The 17,607-nt window shown below is 42.3% G+C and overlaps 1 protein-coding gene across 1 annotated transcript in view; it reads left to right on the forward strand.

Moving 5' to 3' along the window:
- Window positions 1-15,153, forward strand: part of SPATS1 (spermatogenesis associated serine rich 1) — a 41,219-nt gene extending 26,066 nt beyond the window's left edge. Inside the window, exons 4-8 of the mRNA XM_033217350.1 lie at window positions 137-298; window positions 6,336-6,456; window positions 7,987-8,049; window positions 14,342-14,457; window positions 15,022-15,153. Coding sequence (XP_033073241.1) covers window positions 137-298; window positions 6,336-6,456; window positions 7,987-8,049; window positions 14,342-14,457; window positions 15,022-15,050 — 491 coding nt within the window. The 3' untranslated portion in view covers window positions 15,051-15,153. The remainder of the gene's footprint in view (window positions 1-136; window positions 299-6,335; window positions 6,457-7,986; window positions 8,050-14,341; window positions 14,458-15,021) is intronic.
- Window positions 15,154-17,607: the final 2,454 nt, after the last annotated feature.

A 17,607-nucleotide genomic window follows, 5' to 3' on the forward strand; every position in this document is an offset into this window, starting at 1 on the left:
AGAACCAAGGGCTTATACACATTAATTAAAGTTGTATAGCCAGATAGTGCCTGGGGAGTTTTCACCGCTTTTTGTCATCCAGTTGCATTATGAGGCTGGGAGCAGCACTAATGGAAGGCTTTCTGGTGTCTTGCAGAAGATGGGCATCGCCCTGAGTGGACGTTTTACCCGAGGTTTAGCAGCAACATCCACACTTACCATGTCGGAAAGCAGTGCTTCTTTAATGGTGTCTTCCTCGGCAACAAGAGGTCTCTATCAGAGAGGACGGTGGACAAGTGCTTTGGGAGAAAAAAATACGGTGATGTTTCTTTCTGGGTCTTGACTGTGCAGTCCCCGAAAAACTCTCAAGTTTAGTGATTCTATAGGCCCTGCATTCTGTAGCTGGGGGCAGCCCTGTAGAGTCACCGTGTTCCCCTAGTGCAGCCAGGAAGACAGAAAAGTGAAAGGGACAGTTGGCAGGCTGCACGTTTTGGCAAAGAACTCACAACAGATGCTGATCCACATTTTCTTTTTTCTCTGAATTTCATAAAATGCAAATGTGACATTTAAGTCATCAGATAAGTTCTCTCAGATCCTTATTAATAGAAACCTCCATTGAAGTCTGAAGAAAAGAATTTATGTTCTAGTTAGATGCTGCCTGGCATACACATTTAAATTGTACTTTATATTCTCCACAAGGAAAACATCCCATAACCTTCAGGCTGAAGTGCATGTTTTTATTTTATTGCTGATTTAATTAAAAGCTATTGAAATGAATATATATCTACCTGTGTATCTATATTTCCTTGGTTTGTAGCTCAGTGAGTTCTTTGCCCCAACCTACTCATAATAGACTTACCGAAAGACCCTCAAAAGTTGCTGAGTACCAACGGACCATTTATGACACATTTTTCTATATAAATCCCTGTGTAGGAGGCAACCGTTGCTCCAGAAATAAATAGGATTGCTGTAGAAGGAATACAAAGAGAAAGAAGTAGACTGTTCTCAGTTTTGAGTTTTAAAATAGACTTTTAAACTCACAGCAGAGACAAATAGTTTTGAGAATTGAGGCTTTTATTTATTTGGGTAGAAAAATACATGGAAAGCCATACTAAATGAGCTGGAAGAGTGGTCATTGATATGGGAATCTGTGAGGAGTCCTGCACCTTGCACTTTTTTTTTTTTTAAGACAAGGTCTTGTTCTGTGGCCCAGGCTGGAGTGCAGTGCCACCATCTTGGCTCACTGAGGCTCTGAACGCCAGCTCCCTAGCCCCAGGCTCAAGTAATCCTCCAACCTCAGCCTCCAAGTTGCTGGGACTACAGGTATGTGCCACCATGCCTGGCTGATTTTTCTATTTTTAGTAGAGACAGGGTTTCTCCATGCTGCCCAGGCCAGTCTCAAACTCCTGGGCTCAAGCGATCAGCCGGCCTTGGCCTCTCAAAGTGCTGGTATTACAGGTGTGAGCCACTGCAGCCAGCCTACCCTGCACTCTTGAGCTGCAAGTACCTATCAAAAGTAAATGGGATTATCATAATGACCCAAATCTTAATCTTCACTTATCACTACCCTCCTGGCTCAAAAGTAAGCCACCTTATCCTGACCTACCTACTTTCCTTCCTTCCTTTTTCCTTTCCTCCCTCCCTCTCTCCATCCCTTCATTTCTTCTTTCCCTTCTTCCTTTAGGGTTTTATAAATACTGAGTAAATGCAATGATATATTTATGAAACATTTGTTGACTATATAGAATGAAATATAAGATATACTTATATTATACTTGTGTTCTTTTACTCCATTTGAGACATAAAATATTAACTTTATATGTGAAGCCTCCAATATCCTCTTCCCTGAATATTCCATCTTTCCTCCCCCAACTCCAGTGGTAATCCATATTTTTTTAAAGAAAAACTTATCAGGTAAATTTTCAAACAATAGCATAATGAAACCTGATGTACTCATCCATTTAGCTTCAATAATGATCAATACCTGGCTAACTTGTTTCATCATTACCCCTCCTCCCGGGGATTATTTTAAAGCAAATTTCAGACATCATATTATTTCATCTCTAAATATATCATATGTGTCTCTGAAAAATAAGGATTATTTTATTAACATAACCACAATTCCATGTCCTAATATCATATTTTAAAAAATCAACAGTAATTCCTTAATATATTCAGTGTCCAAATATCCTATTATTTCATAAACGCCATAATTTAAAATATTTAGTTTGTTTGGATCAGGATCCAAGTAAGGCCCACAGACTGAAATTGGTTGGTACGTCTCTTAATTTTCTTTCAATATATAGGTCCTCCCTCCTTTTTTCTTGCAATATGTTTGGTGAAGAAACTAGGCCTTTTCCTGTAGTATTGACCACGATCAGGACTTTGCTGATTACATCACTTGGTATCATTTAACAGGCTCTTCTTTCCTGTGTACTTCCTGTGAAGCGGTAGTTGGATCTACAGGCTTGATTCATTTTAGTATGATTACTTCTTAGGTGATGTACAGTGACTTCTTTAAACATCAAATGCAATGGTTTTTTTCCATTTCTTCTCTTCCTTGATCTCACTGCAGCACTCTATACTGTCAAGCTTGACACTGGACACTTCTTCCTTTGTGAAATTCTCTCCCCACTCTTTCTTTCCCTTCCTTCCTTCCTTCCTTCCTTCCTCCCTTCCCTCCTTCCCTCCTTTCTTTCTTTCTCTTTCTTTTCTTTTCTTTCTTTCTTTCTTTCTTGCTTTCTTGCTTTCTTTCTTGCTTTCTCTCTTTCTTTCTCTTTTTTGACACAGAGTCTCACTGTGTCACCCAGGCTAGAGTGCAGTAGCGTGACCTTGGCTCACTGCAACCTCCGCCCCCTGGGTTCAAGCAATTCTCATGTCTCAGCCTTCTGGAGTAGCTGCGATTGCAGGCATGTGCAACTACAGCCAGCTAATTTTTGTATTTCAGTAGAGACGGGGTTTCACCATGTTGGCCAGGCTGGTCTCAAACTTCGGACCTCAAACACCTGCCTTGGCCTCCCAAAGTGCTAGGATTACAGGTATGAGCCACCACTCCCGGCTGCCACTCATTATTTCTTGGATGAGATGAAGAGGCAGGCTTAGGGACTGCCAACCAGCTGCCATTTTAAACTGGAATGCAACGCATTATTGTATAAAAAAAAAATCAAAATATCTTTAAATAATGGTTGAATGTGATCCATCAACCATAACCAGGATATTGGTGGAGTTCCCTAAAGGCCTAGTTGTTGCCACAGAACAAAATGCCATCTATGATTGTAGGTGGTAGGGAAATGGGTCTGAAAATATAATTTTCTATCGTGTAGCTCTTCCTACAGTACCGCATATTGTATTAGTCAGAATAGGATAGATTCCGCCACAGTAACAATCCCTGAAATTTCAGCAGCTTAAGCACTAAAGTTTGCTCCTTTCTCTTATAAAGTCCACTGTGGATCCAGCAGCTCTCCAGGGCAGTTCCTTTCCAAGAATCCTGTCTGCTTTTATCTGTGACCTTTCTGTCTCAACCTGTGGCTTCTAAGATTGCCATAGAAGGGGAAAGAGAAAATGCTGGAAGGTTTTTCACTTCAGCTCCTTAAATGCTTCTTTTTAAAGGTGGTACGTATCATCTCTGCTCACAGTCTATCAGTCAGAACATGGCTCTACCTAAGTGCATTGGGGCACTGAAATGTGGGGCAGACTAAATTATTTGGTGAACAGTTCACTCCCTCATATGGTTATTTGTCTCTAAATGTATGTGTCCCATTTTCTACCTCCTGAATGTCTTTACATCCAGGAAATTGGATGGTCTGTATAAAAACAAACAAGCATTAGAACTGATCATGCGGTGTTATGGGTCCATCAGCTATTGATGCATAGTGGCCAGCACTTTGGGCTGACACCTGTTTTGGTGAGCTATCCAGAAATTATACCAAGGCCCCATATGGTACCTAATGGCTTAAACAAATGTGTTATCTTAGAAGTGTTGCTTGGGAGATTTTTCCCCTAAAAGTAACACCTTATGCGGATACCACACCATTGGCTCTTTTTCTTCCTCCTGATGTTATCTTGTGATATCTTTTACGATAGTCTTTTTTTTTTTTTTTTTGAGACAGAGTTTCACTCTTGTTGTCCAGGCTGGAGGGCAATGGTGCGATCTCGGCTCACTGCAACCTCCGCCTCCCAGGTTCAAGTGATTCTCCTGCCTCAGCCTCCTGAGTGGCTACGATTACAGGCATGCGCCACCATGCCCAGTTAATTTTTTATTTTTAGTGGAGATGGGGTTTTACCATGTTGATCAGGCTGGTCTCAAACTCCTGACGTCAAGTGATCCACCTGCCTCGGCCCACCCAAAGTGCTGGGATTACAAGCGTGAGCCACTGCGCCTGGCCACTATAGTCTATTTCTAGGTGTTCTCCTTAGACCACCTATATCATATTCAACTTGTGAGTTTATTAAAAATGCTGATTCTGGGAGCTACTAGAGATCTTCTGAAACAGAATTTCTTGGGTTAAAGGTTGCATTTTAAACAAGTTTCCTAGGTGATTTTCAAGTGTGCTAAAATTTTGGAACCACTCTTCTATAGTATATGGCATTTACTGCCTTGTAGTGTTACGTTTGTCTTTACAAATGTCTCCCCATCTAGATAAGATTCCCTGGGGAGAAGTTTATACCTTAGCTATATAGCAATCATATCTTCCAGATTAAAAAAGAATTGGGATGAGGGGTATTAGTCCAGTTCTGATTTCAAATAATAATAATTGCTACTATTTCTTGAGTGCTTGTTATGTGCTCATATCATTATTATTTAGTATTCATGATAACTCTGCAAAGTAACCATTTGAAATAAACAGTTTATACATGAGGTTACAAAGGCTTAGGAAGGTTAAATAAATAGCTGAAGGGCACAGAACCAGAAATTGCAGGAGTGAGTATGAACTCAGGTGCGACTGACTCCAAAGTCCAAATCCTTCCCACCACCTCTTGTTAACACCCGACTCTTACTTGTCAGTGCCCTGGTTTGGCATTCAAAAGGTTTTGGATTTACTGTATATTTAATTAATTAATTAATTAAAATTTTGAGACAGAGTCTTATTCTGTTTCCCAGGCTGGAGGGGTGTGGCATGATCTTGGCTGACTGCAACCTCCGTTTCCCGGGTTTAAGTGATTCTCCTGCCTCAGCCTCCCGAGTAACTGGGATTACAGGCGTGTGCCACCACACCTAGCTAATTTTTGTATTTTTAGTAGAGACAGGGTTTCACTGTGTTGGTCAGGCTGGTCTAGAACTCCTGGCCTCAAGGGGATTCAGTGTATATTTTAAACCTCCACTCTCTCTGCTTTGAATCCTCAGCATCTCATACCCAGCAGGCACTCGATGCATGGGTGTAGCTACATGGGTGTATTTCACTACACAGAAGAGCTAATCAAAAGTGTAATACAGTCAGTTATTGAAAAGGTTTTTGAAAGAGAAAGATAAAAAATTAAATACTACGCTAACCCAAGAACTCCCACCTGTCACACTGATGGCTTTTCGGAGTTAGCTAGAAGAATCTGGGTGCGTGGCAAAGATGGAGGTCATGCTTCCAGCCTTGTGTCCCTGCTTCCCAGCCCAAGGGTGGTGAGTCTCATAGTCCAGGCTTGTTCTCTTATGAGATGCATCTGGTGTCAAGTGTGTGGGTTGATTTATTTATTTTATTTTTAATTTTAAGTTTTTAATAGGCCATTTTAAGGACTTTAAGTATGTGGGTTTAAATGATCACCCTGCATTAGGCAGATGCCTTCCACTCCCATAATTAGTTTCTTGTTCCTGGGGCTTTAGCAGGGGCTGAGCTGGGTGTACAAGCTTCTGCCGAGTAATGTTGCTCTTCTCTGGGAAGCCACCTCCCACTGCTGCATGGCCCTGGTCCTTGAGGCAGAAGGAGCAAGACATCCTTAGTTGGTTTCCTTCCCAGACCCAGTCAGAGAGGCAGAGCCTCAGGGACATTTGTTTCTTGGGCTTCCTAAGACTCAGGGATTCAAAGTGCACTAATGCTCAGGAATCAAGAGATTTTTAGGTCAGAGATTTTTGGATCATTGCAAAGACACCTCTGATTCACCTTATATTTTAAACCAAAGCACTCCATCTGAGTCTAACAATTCTTTTCCAGGGTGAGGTAGTTATAACAACACTTTTTGGAAAATGTCCCAAACATAGGCTCATCTCCTTAAGGCAAGATAATCACAAACAGAACTTTGAGAAACTTCTATGTAATTTATAATAAATTACTAAAATATCCTATTTCCATTGTCATGCCAATACTTACAGCAAATCTGTGGATCATCTTCAGCCCTTGTATGATTTTGTTTTCAAACCTTCTCCACAGATATTGATCCCAGGAATGGAATCCCAAAGTTAACTCCAGGGGATAATCCATATATGTACCCAGAACAGAGTAAAGGCTTCCACAAGGCAGGATCAACGCTCCCACCAGTGAATTTTTCAACGTAAGTGTATGTTAATACTAGCATTATATAGTTAACTTTAAAGGAATTGTGTCTCTCTACTACACAGAAATTATATTTTAAAAGGGATAGATGTCAACAAGATGTGATTGGATGAAAATTCCTTGAAAAGCTCATCTTTAGTTAATTAGTGTCTGCACACATGCATGTGTATAATTAAAATTGCACACAGGACTTGGACTACAAAAAAGTGGTTGTTAATTTTGTTCCTATCTCTATTATCACAGATTTGAAAGCTTTTAAATTTTCATACTGAATCAGATTGTTGGCCATAGTGACTACTATGTGGGTGGACTTAAACTTGGAAATAAACTTAGACCAAAGTGATGGAGAAAAATGGGAGGATCATTACATTAAAAGAAAAATAGTTGGTGTATTACTTTTTTTTTTTTTTGAGAAGGAGTCTCGCTCTGTCACCCTGGCTGGAGTGCAGTGGTGTGATCTCGGCTCACTGCAAGCTCCGCCTCCCAGGTTCACGCCATTCTCCTGCCTCAGTCTCCCAAGTAGCTGGGACTACAGGTGCCTGCCACCATGCCCGGGTAATTTTTTGTATTTTTAGTAGAGACGGGGTTTCACCATGTTAGCCAGGATGGTCTCGATCTCCTGACCTTGTGACACACCTGCCTTGGCCTCCCAAAGTGCTGGGTAGTTGGTGTATTACATTTAAAACATTGTTTTAAAAAATTAACCATGTGAAATACAATGATGCTGACTAAAAATGATCACAACTAAAATCTGTGGGCCGGGGGCGGTGGCTCACGCCTATAACCCCAGCCCTTTGAGAGGCCAAGGGGGGGCGGATCACCTGAGGTCAGGAGTTCCAGACCAGCCTGGCCAACATGGTAAAACCCTGTGTCTACTAAAAATACAAAAATTAGCTGGGCACGGTGGCAGATGCCTGTAATCTCAGCTACTCAGGAGGCTGAGGCAGGAGAATTATTTGAACCTGGGAGATGGAGGTTGCAGTGAGCTGAGATGGCAGCACCACACTCTAGCCTGGGCGACAGAACGAGTGAGACTCCATCTCAAAATAAACAAAATAAAATAAAATAAAATAAAATCTGTGGGCCAGGCACAGTGGCTCATGCCTGTAATCCTAGCACTTTGAGAGGCTGAGGCTAGAGGGTTGCTTTAGCCCAGGTGTTCCAGACCTACCTGGGCAACATGAAAAAACCCCTTCTCTACAAAAATACAAAAAATTAGCTGGGCATGGTGGTGCATGCCCATAATCCCAGCTATTTGGGAGGCTGAGGTGGGAGGATCACCTGAGCCTGAAAGGTTGAGGCTGCAGTGAGCTGAGATTGTGCCACTGCACTCTAGCCTTGGGGACAGAGTGAGACCCTGTCTCAAAACATAAATAAAATAAAATAAAATTTGCGGTTCTTACAGTTTTGAAGTCCATACTTGAAAATTAAAATTGGAAAACAGGACATTCTATTGAATGCAATGATGTATTGATCTCTTTGCTGTAGATGGCATACCAGTTTTATGATTGCCTTTTCTGTTTTTCAGAGTACCTTATGAAAAGAAATTTGATACATTTATTCCGCTTGAGCCTCTTCCAGAAATTCCCAAGTGAGTTCTCTTACCATGTTTTGTGCTATCCCATCTTCATGAAATATCAATTATTTTATTATTTCCTCCTGCAGAGGAGCAGGTAGATAACCAGGACACAGGGCCCTTTTGAATCCCAGCAGGAGGGTGGGGCAGTTTGTAAGGAAGGCGTTTGGATAGACACTCTGTAGAGTCTGCAATTGGGATGGTCACATATTCAACAGACATAACTGACAAACTACCAGATGCCATGTGTTGTGCTAGCCATGCACGATAGGAGAGTTCACACGGAACAAAAAGACAGGGTTCCTGATTCCTAGAACATGAGTATTTTGGGAAAGAAAGACACATACTTAAATGATTGCAACTGGGGAGAATGGTTAGAGTTTCAAGAGGCAGAAATAAAGCTAACAGAGCACTTCTGTGTTTGAGGGAAATATCATTCCTTTAATTTCATACTTTTGCTTCACTCCATTCTGAACCTCATGCATTTACCTAAGCTGGTTTCTGACCGATAAAGATATATTTTCTTTTCTTTCTTTCTTTTTTTAACTTTCTAATACAAAGCAGTCTCATATGAGTGGGCATGTGTCTCAGGGTCTGACCCACTCTGGAATTCAGTGGGAATAAAAGCTTTTTATTCCAAACTTGAGATTTTTAATGTCTTTATTATGTTGCATTGTTACTTACGGCACACGATTAGGACTTCTCATGTCTGTACTTTACATTTTTAATAAACACTATTCTAGAATATTCCAAATAATAGCAATTGCCTAAATTTCATCATCATCCTACTCAACTATTTTAGCTTTTGTACATTACTGTTCATATGCAAATATGTTTTTACATGTATAAACCCCAGAATACCAATTAGTCGGGTTTTCCTAAAAAGAAAGGTTAATTTTTTTTTTTTTTTTTTTAAAGAAGTACAAAGTGACTGGGTGCAGTGGCTCACACCTGTAATCCCAGCACTTTGGGAGGCCAAGGCAGGGGGACTGCTTGAAGCCAAGAGATTGAGACCGGCATGGGCAACATAGTGAGACCCTATCTCTACAAAAAAAATTTTTTTAAAAAATTAGCCAGGCATAGTGGTATGCAACTGTAGTCCTAGGTACTTGGGAGGCTGAGGCAGGAGGGTTTCTTGAGTCTATGAGTTCGAGGCTGCAGTGAGCTATGATTGTGCTATGCACTCCAGCCTAGGTGACAGAGCAAAACGCTGTCTCAAATTAAAAAAAAAAAAAAGAGAGAGAGAATTCGATCAGCATATTCCTCTGTGCTATGGTCAATAAGACAATTGGGAGACGTGGACCCTTTCCTCAGGGACAGTCACCCTAATGAAAAAGTCTACTAACCAGTTAGTCATGGCAGAAGCGACAAAGGCTTCTGTTGCTGGATTTAGCATTTATTGTTTCCTAGTTCTCTGTTTTGTTCTGTAGTGTCTAATTTGCTGTTAGTCCCATCCAGTGATTATGTATTTTGATCTTTAGAAATTCTATTTGATTCTTTTTATATCTATTGTTCTTTCCTGTTTTCATGTTTTCCTTAAATACTTGGACATAGTAATAACTGGTCAAAGATTTTTGTTTGCCGGCCGGGCGTGGTGGCTCACGCCTGTAATCCCAGCACTTTGGGAGGCCAAGGCAGGAGGATCACGAGGTCAGGAGATCGAGACCATCCTGGCTAACACAGTGAAACCCCGTCTCTACTAAAAATACAAAAAATTAGCTGGGTGTGGTGGTGGGCGCCTGTGGTCCCAGCTACTTGGGAGGCTGAGGCAGGAGAATTGCTTGAACCTGGGAGGCGGAGCTTGCAGTGAGCTGAGATGGTGCCACTGCACTCCAGCCTGGGTGACAGAGTGAGACTCCATCTCAAAAAAAAAAAAAAAAAAGATTTTTGTTTGCTAATTCTATTATTTGTGTCATTTCTGGGTGTGTTTCTGCGGACTGATTTTTTTCCTGATTGTGGGTCACATTTTCCTGCTTCCTGCTATGTCTAGTAATTTTTATTTGGATACTGGACATTATAATCTTATATTGTTGAGTATTTGGATTTTGTTGTCTTCTTTTATTTTTTATTTTAATATTATTATTATTTTTTAGACGGAGTCTCACTCTGTCGCCAAGTTGGAGTGCAGTGGCGCAATCTGGGCTCACTGCAACCTCCATCTCCCAGGTTCAAGGGATTCTCCTGCCTCAGCCTCCGGAGTGGCTGAGATTACAGGCACGTGCCACCACACCCAGCTAATTTTTGTATTTTTAGTAGAGATGGGGTTTCACCATGTTGGCCAGGATGGTTTCAATCTCCTGACTTCGTGATCCACCTGCCTTGGGCTCCCAAAGTGCTGGGATTACAGGTGTGAGCCACTGCGCCTGGCCTTGTCTTTTTTTAAAGAGTGCTGGGCTTTGCTGTAGCAGGCAGTTAAGTTACTTCCCGTTTGGTTTGATTCTTTTAAGGCTTGTTTTCAAGCTTTGTTAGGGCATGTCTAAAGTAGTCTTTAGGGATAGTTTAATTCCATTACTAAGTAAGATGTGGCCCTTTTAGAGTCTCTACTGAATGCCTTGAGTGACCAATGAGGAGTCTTCACTTTGGTTGGTGGGAACTAAAATGATTTTTAGCCCTTTGTGAGCCCATTCAGTTCCCAGTCACTCTATTGTCTGATCTTGTGGAGTTCTACCCTGCACATGTGTGTCTTAATATTCAGCAAAGACTCGAAGGAAGTGCCATGTGAATTTCTTAATTTCATTTTTTTGTATAGTTCCTTCTTCCCCAGAACTCTGCCCTGCAGCTTCCAGCCCTCCAAGACTCTGTGACCTCAGATCTTTGGCTCCTCAGACTCATAGAGAATGCCATGCTCTGTGTAGGGTTGCTCATCCTACGCTGTGGTCTTGAATGCGCCGCCAGGCAAAAGCTGGGTGATTCCAGGACTCTTTTCATTTGCTTTCCTTTTCTTTAGGATCACAATCCTGCGCTGCCTGTTGTCTCATTCTGAAAACTGTTATTTCATACATTTTGTCTAGTTTTCTACTTGTTTAAGTCAGGAGAGTAAATCTGATCCCTGTTACTTCATTATGGCTGGAATTATAATCTATGAATAAAAATGTTATTATCCATCATCTATTAATAAAAATTGTAGTTTTTTCCCCAAGTTAGTTGATGAATCAGTTTTGTACTATTCCATCACTCTCATCAAAGTTATTCATATCTTTAAATAGTGTAGTAATTGTGCTTGGAAATTTAAGAATGTTAACTCTGCAAATGCAACAATCCACCTTTAAAATAAGAACAAAACCTGATAACCAGAACCAGATAAAGTTGCCAAGTCTTCTCTAGTTAGCTAGTGACAGAGAGAGCCAGAATTAGAATAAAAATTAGGGAGGTAAGATTACTTATTGAAAAGGTCCCTATAATGTGCAGTACATTTACAGGGATTAGTCAACTCAGCAGATATCTTTTGAGTACCATTTATGCACTTGATCTACAGGAGAAATGGGAAGGTGGTGAGGTAATGGAGGCAGGGATCACAAAGATGAATAAGATATGATATTTGTTTCAAGGCTCGTTGTCTGTTGTGGAGAGAGACCACTAGATGAGTAATCATAAAACAATTGAAAGCAAATATGATACAATGTGTACCTAGAGGAAAGACATGTGGGGAAGTTGGGGACGTGTTGCAGAGGGGGTGATATTTGATCTGGCTCCTAGATGAGGCATTGCAATTAATGTATCTTCCAAGGACAAAGTATTTTGGGATGCATCTATATTAGGTCACTTAATATTTATTTTTACATTTCCACGTGTGCTTGAAAAGAAAATGTATTCCATTTAATCAGGATGGAAAGTTAGATACATACTCAGAAGACTGACTTTATTGGTTATGTTGTTTAGCTCCTATACTTCCTTTTTTTTGTTCACTTGGCCTAGTTTGGATTGAGAGTTAGTGTGAGAGTTAGGGTGTCTGAATATTAGTGTTTAGACTATTTTTGTTGTTAATTGTGTCTTTTAGCATTATAAAAGTATCTTTATTTTTCTCATTTAATACTTTCTGTCCTAAAGTATACCTAGCCAGTTATTAAGATTCTAACTCTTACTTTACTTTATTTGCATCTGACCTTTGCCCATTCTTTTTGCTCATTCTTTTGCTTTTGAAGCACTTTGCTTTTAGTGTAGAATTGGATTTTGCTGTGTGAGCCAGCTTGAAAATATTTTCTTTAAGTCAGGTGAATTAGGCCACTTGCATTTATTGATTAGACTGATATATTTGATTTCAGTTCTGTTACATTATTTGTTACATTTATTATGTGTACTGTATTATATTTACTGCGAGTCTTTCAGTGTTTTCTTTGATTGCTTCAACAAAGGTTGAAAAATGCTTTCTTTTGATATTTAGAAATGCTTGTGTTCTTATTCTAGTAGTTCTTTATGCTAGTATCTTTATACATTGCCCTTAGTCCTGCTTTTCTTTTCTTTTCTTTTTTTGAGATGGAGTCTCACTCTGTCACCCAGGCTGGAGTGCAGTGGCGCGATCTCGGCTCACTGTAACTTCCACCTCCTGAGTTTAAGCGATTCTCCTGCCTCAACCTCCTGAGTAGCTGGGATTACAGGCACGTGCCACAACGCCTGGCTAATTTTTGTATTTTTAGTAGAGACACGGTTTCACCATGTTGGTCAGGCTGGTCTCGAACTCCTGACCTTGTGATCCACCTGCCTCGGCCTCCCAAAGTGCTGGGATTATAGGCGTGAGCCACCACGCCCGGCAGTCCTGCTTTTCTTATTTGGGCTTCTACTACTTGGCTTGTTGGCTTTAAGTGATAACTTTGACTTTCACCAATTACCTATTTGGTAACCATCCTCTTCTTTCTTGCAGGGACTTCCCTACCCCCAGCAGTTTTATAAGGGCATTTTGCCAATTGTGGTATATTTCTCCTCTAAAGCACAAGAATTCTAGCTTCCAAAAGATGAAAACATTCTGCATCTCCCTGCTCTAACTCATCCCAGAGCCACACTTCCTACTACCTATTGGACCACACGCAGCCCAGAAATGACCTTTCAAGTCTCAGTGGCTCTGGGAAGACTCTGGGTGTCTGCATTAGCCAAGGTCCCAGCAGAAAACAGAAAGCACACTCAGCTGGGATTCTGAAGACAGCTTAAGGAGAGGGACTACTTATGGATGTGTGGGCAGGGTTGGGGGAACCCACATGGGAGGGTGAAGCACCCAGAGGCTCGTGACAGTGGGAAGCGTTACTACTCCTGGGTCTGAGCAGCAAGAAGAGGGATCACGGTTTGCAGAACAGTAAGCACTGGAACTCTGGGAGAAGGGCTGCCCAACAGGAGCTGTGGCACTGCCAGAATTGGGGTGCCTTGGGAGATAGGACATCAGGGGAGGAGCTAGGTAAGAAATGCCCTAATTTCTGTCCACCTTCTGATTTCCTGTTGGTGCCATCAGCCAAACCCAGCTCAAAGGTGGAAGCACGGGTGGGGATGGTGGTTCATGCCTGTAATCCCAGCACTTTGGGAGGCCGAGGTGGTAGGATCACCTGGAGTCAGGAGTTCAAGACCAGCCTGACCAACATGGTAATGCCCAGTCTTTACTAAAAATACAAAAATTAGCTGGGCATGATGGCATGTGCCTGTAGTCCCAGCTACTTGGGAGGCTGAAGCAGGAGAGTCATTGAACCCGGGAGGCAGAGGTTGCAGTGAGCAGAGATTGCACCACTGCACTCCAGCCTAGGTGACAGAGCAAGACTCTGTCTCAAAAAAACAAAACAAAAAGAAATGTGGACTGGATGTAGTGGCTCACACCTGTAATCCCAGCACTTTGGGAGGCCGAGGCAGGTGAATTACCTGAGGTCAGAAGTTTGAGACCAGCTTGACCAACAAGGTGAAACCCCGTCTCTCCTAAAAATACAAAAATTAGCTGGGTGTGCAGGCGTGTGCCTGTAGTCCCAGCTACTCAGGAGGCTGAGGCAGGAGAATTGCTTGAATCTGGGAGGTGGAGGTTGCAGTGAGCTGAAATTGCGCCACTGCATTCCAACCTGGGCAATGGAGTGAGACTGAGTTTCAAAAAAAAAAATGTGGAGGCACGGAGGAGCCCAGGTGATACTAGCTGTAAGGTCAGCCTCTTGGCAGAGAAGGGCTGAACAAGAGCTAGGTTTAAGGCAGGGGCAAATGGTGAACAACTAACATATTTTATTTTGCAGCTGGTCTCCTAAATTGGAGGTCTTTTTACTTTTGGAGCATATAATGCCTTATCCGCTGTTGGTGTTTGTAAATTTTGCATCAAACTGAAACTCAGGGTGTTGTCTTCTTACCACAGCTTGCCTTTCTGGTTGAAGGAGAAGGCCAACAGTTTGAAGAATGAGATACAAGAGGTTGAGGAGCTCAACAACTGGCAGCCAGCAGTGCCCTTAATGCACATTCTGCTCCTTCCTGGTGGGTTAAAGAACCTTCAAAGAATAGTGTAAAAACTGGGGGAGTCCACCGGGCATGGTGGCTCACTCCTGTAATCCCAGCACTTTGGGAGGCTGAGGCGGGCAGATCACAAGGTTGAGAGTTCAAGACAAGCCTGACCAACATGGTGAAACCCCGTCTCTACTAAAAATACAAAAATTAGCCAGGCGTGGTGGCGCACGCCTGTAATCCCAGCTACTCGGGAGGCTGAGGCAGGAGAATCACTTGAACCCAGGAGGTGGAGGTTGCAAGTGAGCTGAGATTGTGCCACTGTACTCCAGCCTGGGCAACAGAGCGAGACTTTGCCTCAAAAACAAACAAAAAAACAAAAAACAAAACTGGAGGAGTCCAGAAGAACAGGCTTTTGAGAGGCTTCACAATGGAAAGGAGGGCAGGCAAAGTATCTCCCGGAGTGGATATGTCTTCTGTCCTGAGGTGGTCTCATGGGCAGATGTCATAGCCAAGCAATGAGGGTTGAGTGTATTGGTTGAGAATTGTTAGTTTTGTAATGGAAGAAAACCTTTAACTCCATGCCTCTATCCACAGGTGCTTTGGACTTTCCAAGACAATCCTGAGCATAAACAGGCCCACAAAACATGTACTGACTGCACTCTGGCGAGCCTTTTCCAGTTGATGGTTTTTCTCATGTGACTGTTCTAAATTCAGTGTTTGACCTTATGAGGAAGTGTTGTGCTTTGCTTTTTTAAAACTTTATATTTTGTAAAGTTTCTCATTTACAGAAAAGTTGCAAGAATTGTACAACAAACACCTGCATATCCTTCACATAGATTCTATCAATGTTAACATCTGTTCAAACTTTCTCTCTCTCGCAATATTACAATTACCATTTTGCTGAACTCTCTGAGAGTGAGTGGCAGATATTGTAATGCTTTACACCTGCGTACCAACATACCTCAGCATGTATCTCCTAAGGTCAAGGATGTTGTCTAACAACCACAACATAAATATCAAACTCACGGAATTTAACACTGATAAAATATTATTGATATTTAGTCCACATTCAGTTTTAGTAAATTATATTTAGTTTTCTTTTTTTTTTTTTTTTTTTTTTTTTTTTGTTGAGACGGAGTCTTGCTCTGTCGCCCAGGCTGGAGTGCAGTGGCCGGATCTCAGCTCACTGCAAGCTCCGCCTCCCGGGTTTACGCCATTCTCCTGCCTCAGCCTCCCGAGTAGCTGGGACTACAGGCGCCCGCCACCTCGCCCGGCTAGTTTTTTGTATTTTTAGTAGAGACGGGGTTTCACTGTGTTCGCCAGGATGGTCTCGATCTCCTGACCTCGTGATCCGCCCGTCTCGGCCTCCCAAAGTGCTGGGATTACAGGCTTGAGCCACCGCGCCCGGCCATTATATTTAGTTTTCTAAGGATGCCCTCAAATCAATCATAAATACAGACATTATGTGAGTGTCTTAGCCTGTTCAGGCTGCTATAACAAAATACCATAAACAGAATGGCTTATAAACAATAGGAATTTATTTCTCACAGTTCTGGAGGCTGGGAAGTCCAAGCTCAGGGTGCCAGCAAGTTCAGTGTCTGCTGAGGGCCAGCCTTCCGGCTCATAGACAGTACCTTCTTGCTGTGTCCTCATATGATAGAAGGGGTGAGCTAGTCCTCTGGGGTCTCTTTTACAAGGGCACTAGTCTCATTCATGAAGGCTCTGATCTCATGACCTAATCTCCTCCCAATGACCTTATCTCCTAATACTATCACCTCGGGGATTAGGTTTCAACATATGCATTTTGGGGTGGGGAGGACAAACATTTAGACCATAGCAGTGAACTTTCATTGCTTTTGGTAAAACCGTTTTCATTTTATTAATACCTTTCGGAATGTTTCTCTAATGTTAACTTGGTACATGTCAGAAAAACATGAAGGCTGCATCTTCATGTTTTTATATGTATATAAGGTAAGTATACCAGGTAAGTAATACTGTTGCCCTGTAGCTGCATTCCCCACTTCAGTATTGCCTATCTACAATAGCCAAGCAGGGTGAGAGCTCAGTGACCACCAGTCATGAGTTTTAGGGCCTCCTGTCAATCAGACAAGAAGCAAACATTTGGAGGAAAAGGTGAAAACAAAAGCTGCCTCACAGGCTCTGACACAGTCAAACTAATGACTCTCGGCATTTTTATAGCCAATCTCTTTCTCCACTAGGGGACCCCACTGACTGACTAATGAGGGCTGCAGATCTAGTCTCCCCAAAACCTTAAAGTGGAAAGAGATTGTGGCCCATGCTGAGACTTAACGTGTCTATGACATGAACATGATTTATTTCCCAAAATGTCTGTTGTTTCCAGTCACAGCCAAAGTGAATGAAGCAGGTTTAGAACATAATACATATAGCCAGGTGTGGTGGCTCATGACTGGAATCCCAGCACTTTTGGAGACCGAGGCAGGCGAATCACTTGAGGTCAGGAGTTCCAGACCAGCCTGGTCAACACAGCGAAACCCTGTCTCTACTAAAATTACAAAAATTAGCCAGGCATGATGGTGGGTGCCTGTAATCCCAGGTACTCGGGAGGCTGAGCCAGGAGAATTGCTTGAACCCAGGAGGTGGAGGTTGCAGTGAGCCAAGACCATGCCATTGCACTCCAGCCTGGTCGACAAGAGCGAAACTCCGTCTCAAAAACAAAGAAACAAACAAAAACCACAATGCATTCATGGCACCTTCATATGTGCCTCTAGACTAACTGGCAGAGAGCATGGTGCCTACCGCCAGCTGCTGTGCCTGACCACTCCTTGGGTTAACATCAGCATACATCTGTGCTAATCCTCTGGCCCCTGGGTCACAGGCCCACCCCTGCTCCTAATATAATAATTAAAAAGAAAACCAAATAATTTTTAAAAAGACAGAGGCTGCCAAGAGATTTTTCCAGAACACATTAACTTCTGAAAAAATAATAATTTTTTGTGCCTCTATTACTTAAATATAAAAAAGTCGGCCGGGCACGGTGGCTCAAGCCTGTAATCCCAGCACTTTGGGAGTCCGAGACGGGCGGATCACGAGGTCAGGAGATCGAGACCATCCTGGCTAACACGGTGAAACCCCGTCTCTACTAAAAAAAATACAAAAAGCTAGCCAGGCGAGGTGGCGGGCGCCTGTAGTCCCAGCTAC

This window comes from Trachypithecus francoisi, unplaced genomic scaffold, assembly GCF_009764315.1.
Source record: "Trachypithecus francoisi isolate TF-2019V2 unplaced genomic scaffold, Tfra_2.0 Lachesis_group10, whole genome shotgun sequence".
NCBI lineage: Eukaryota > Metazoa > Chordata > Mammalia > Primates > Cercopithecidae > Trachypithecus > Trachypithecus francoisi.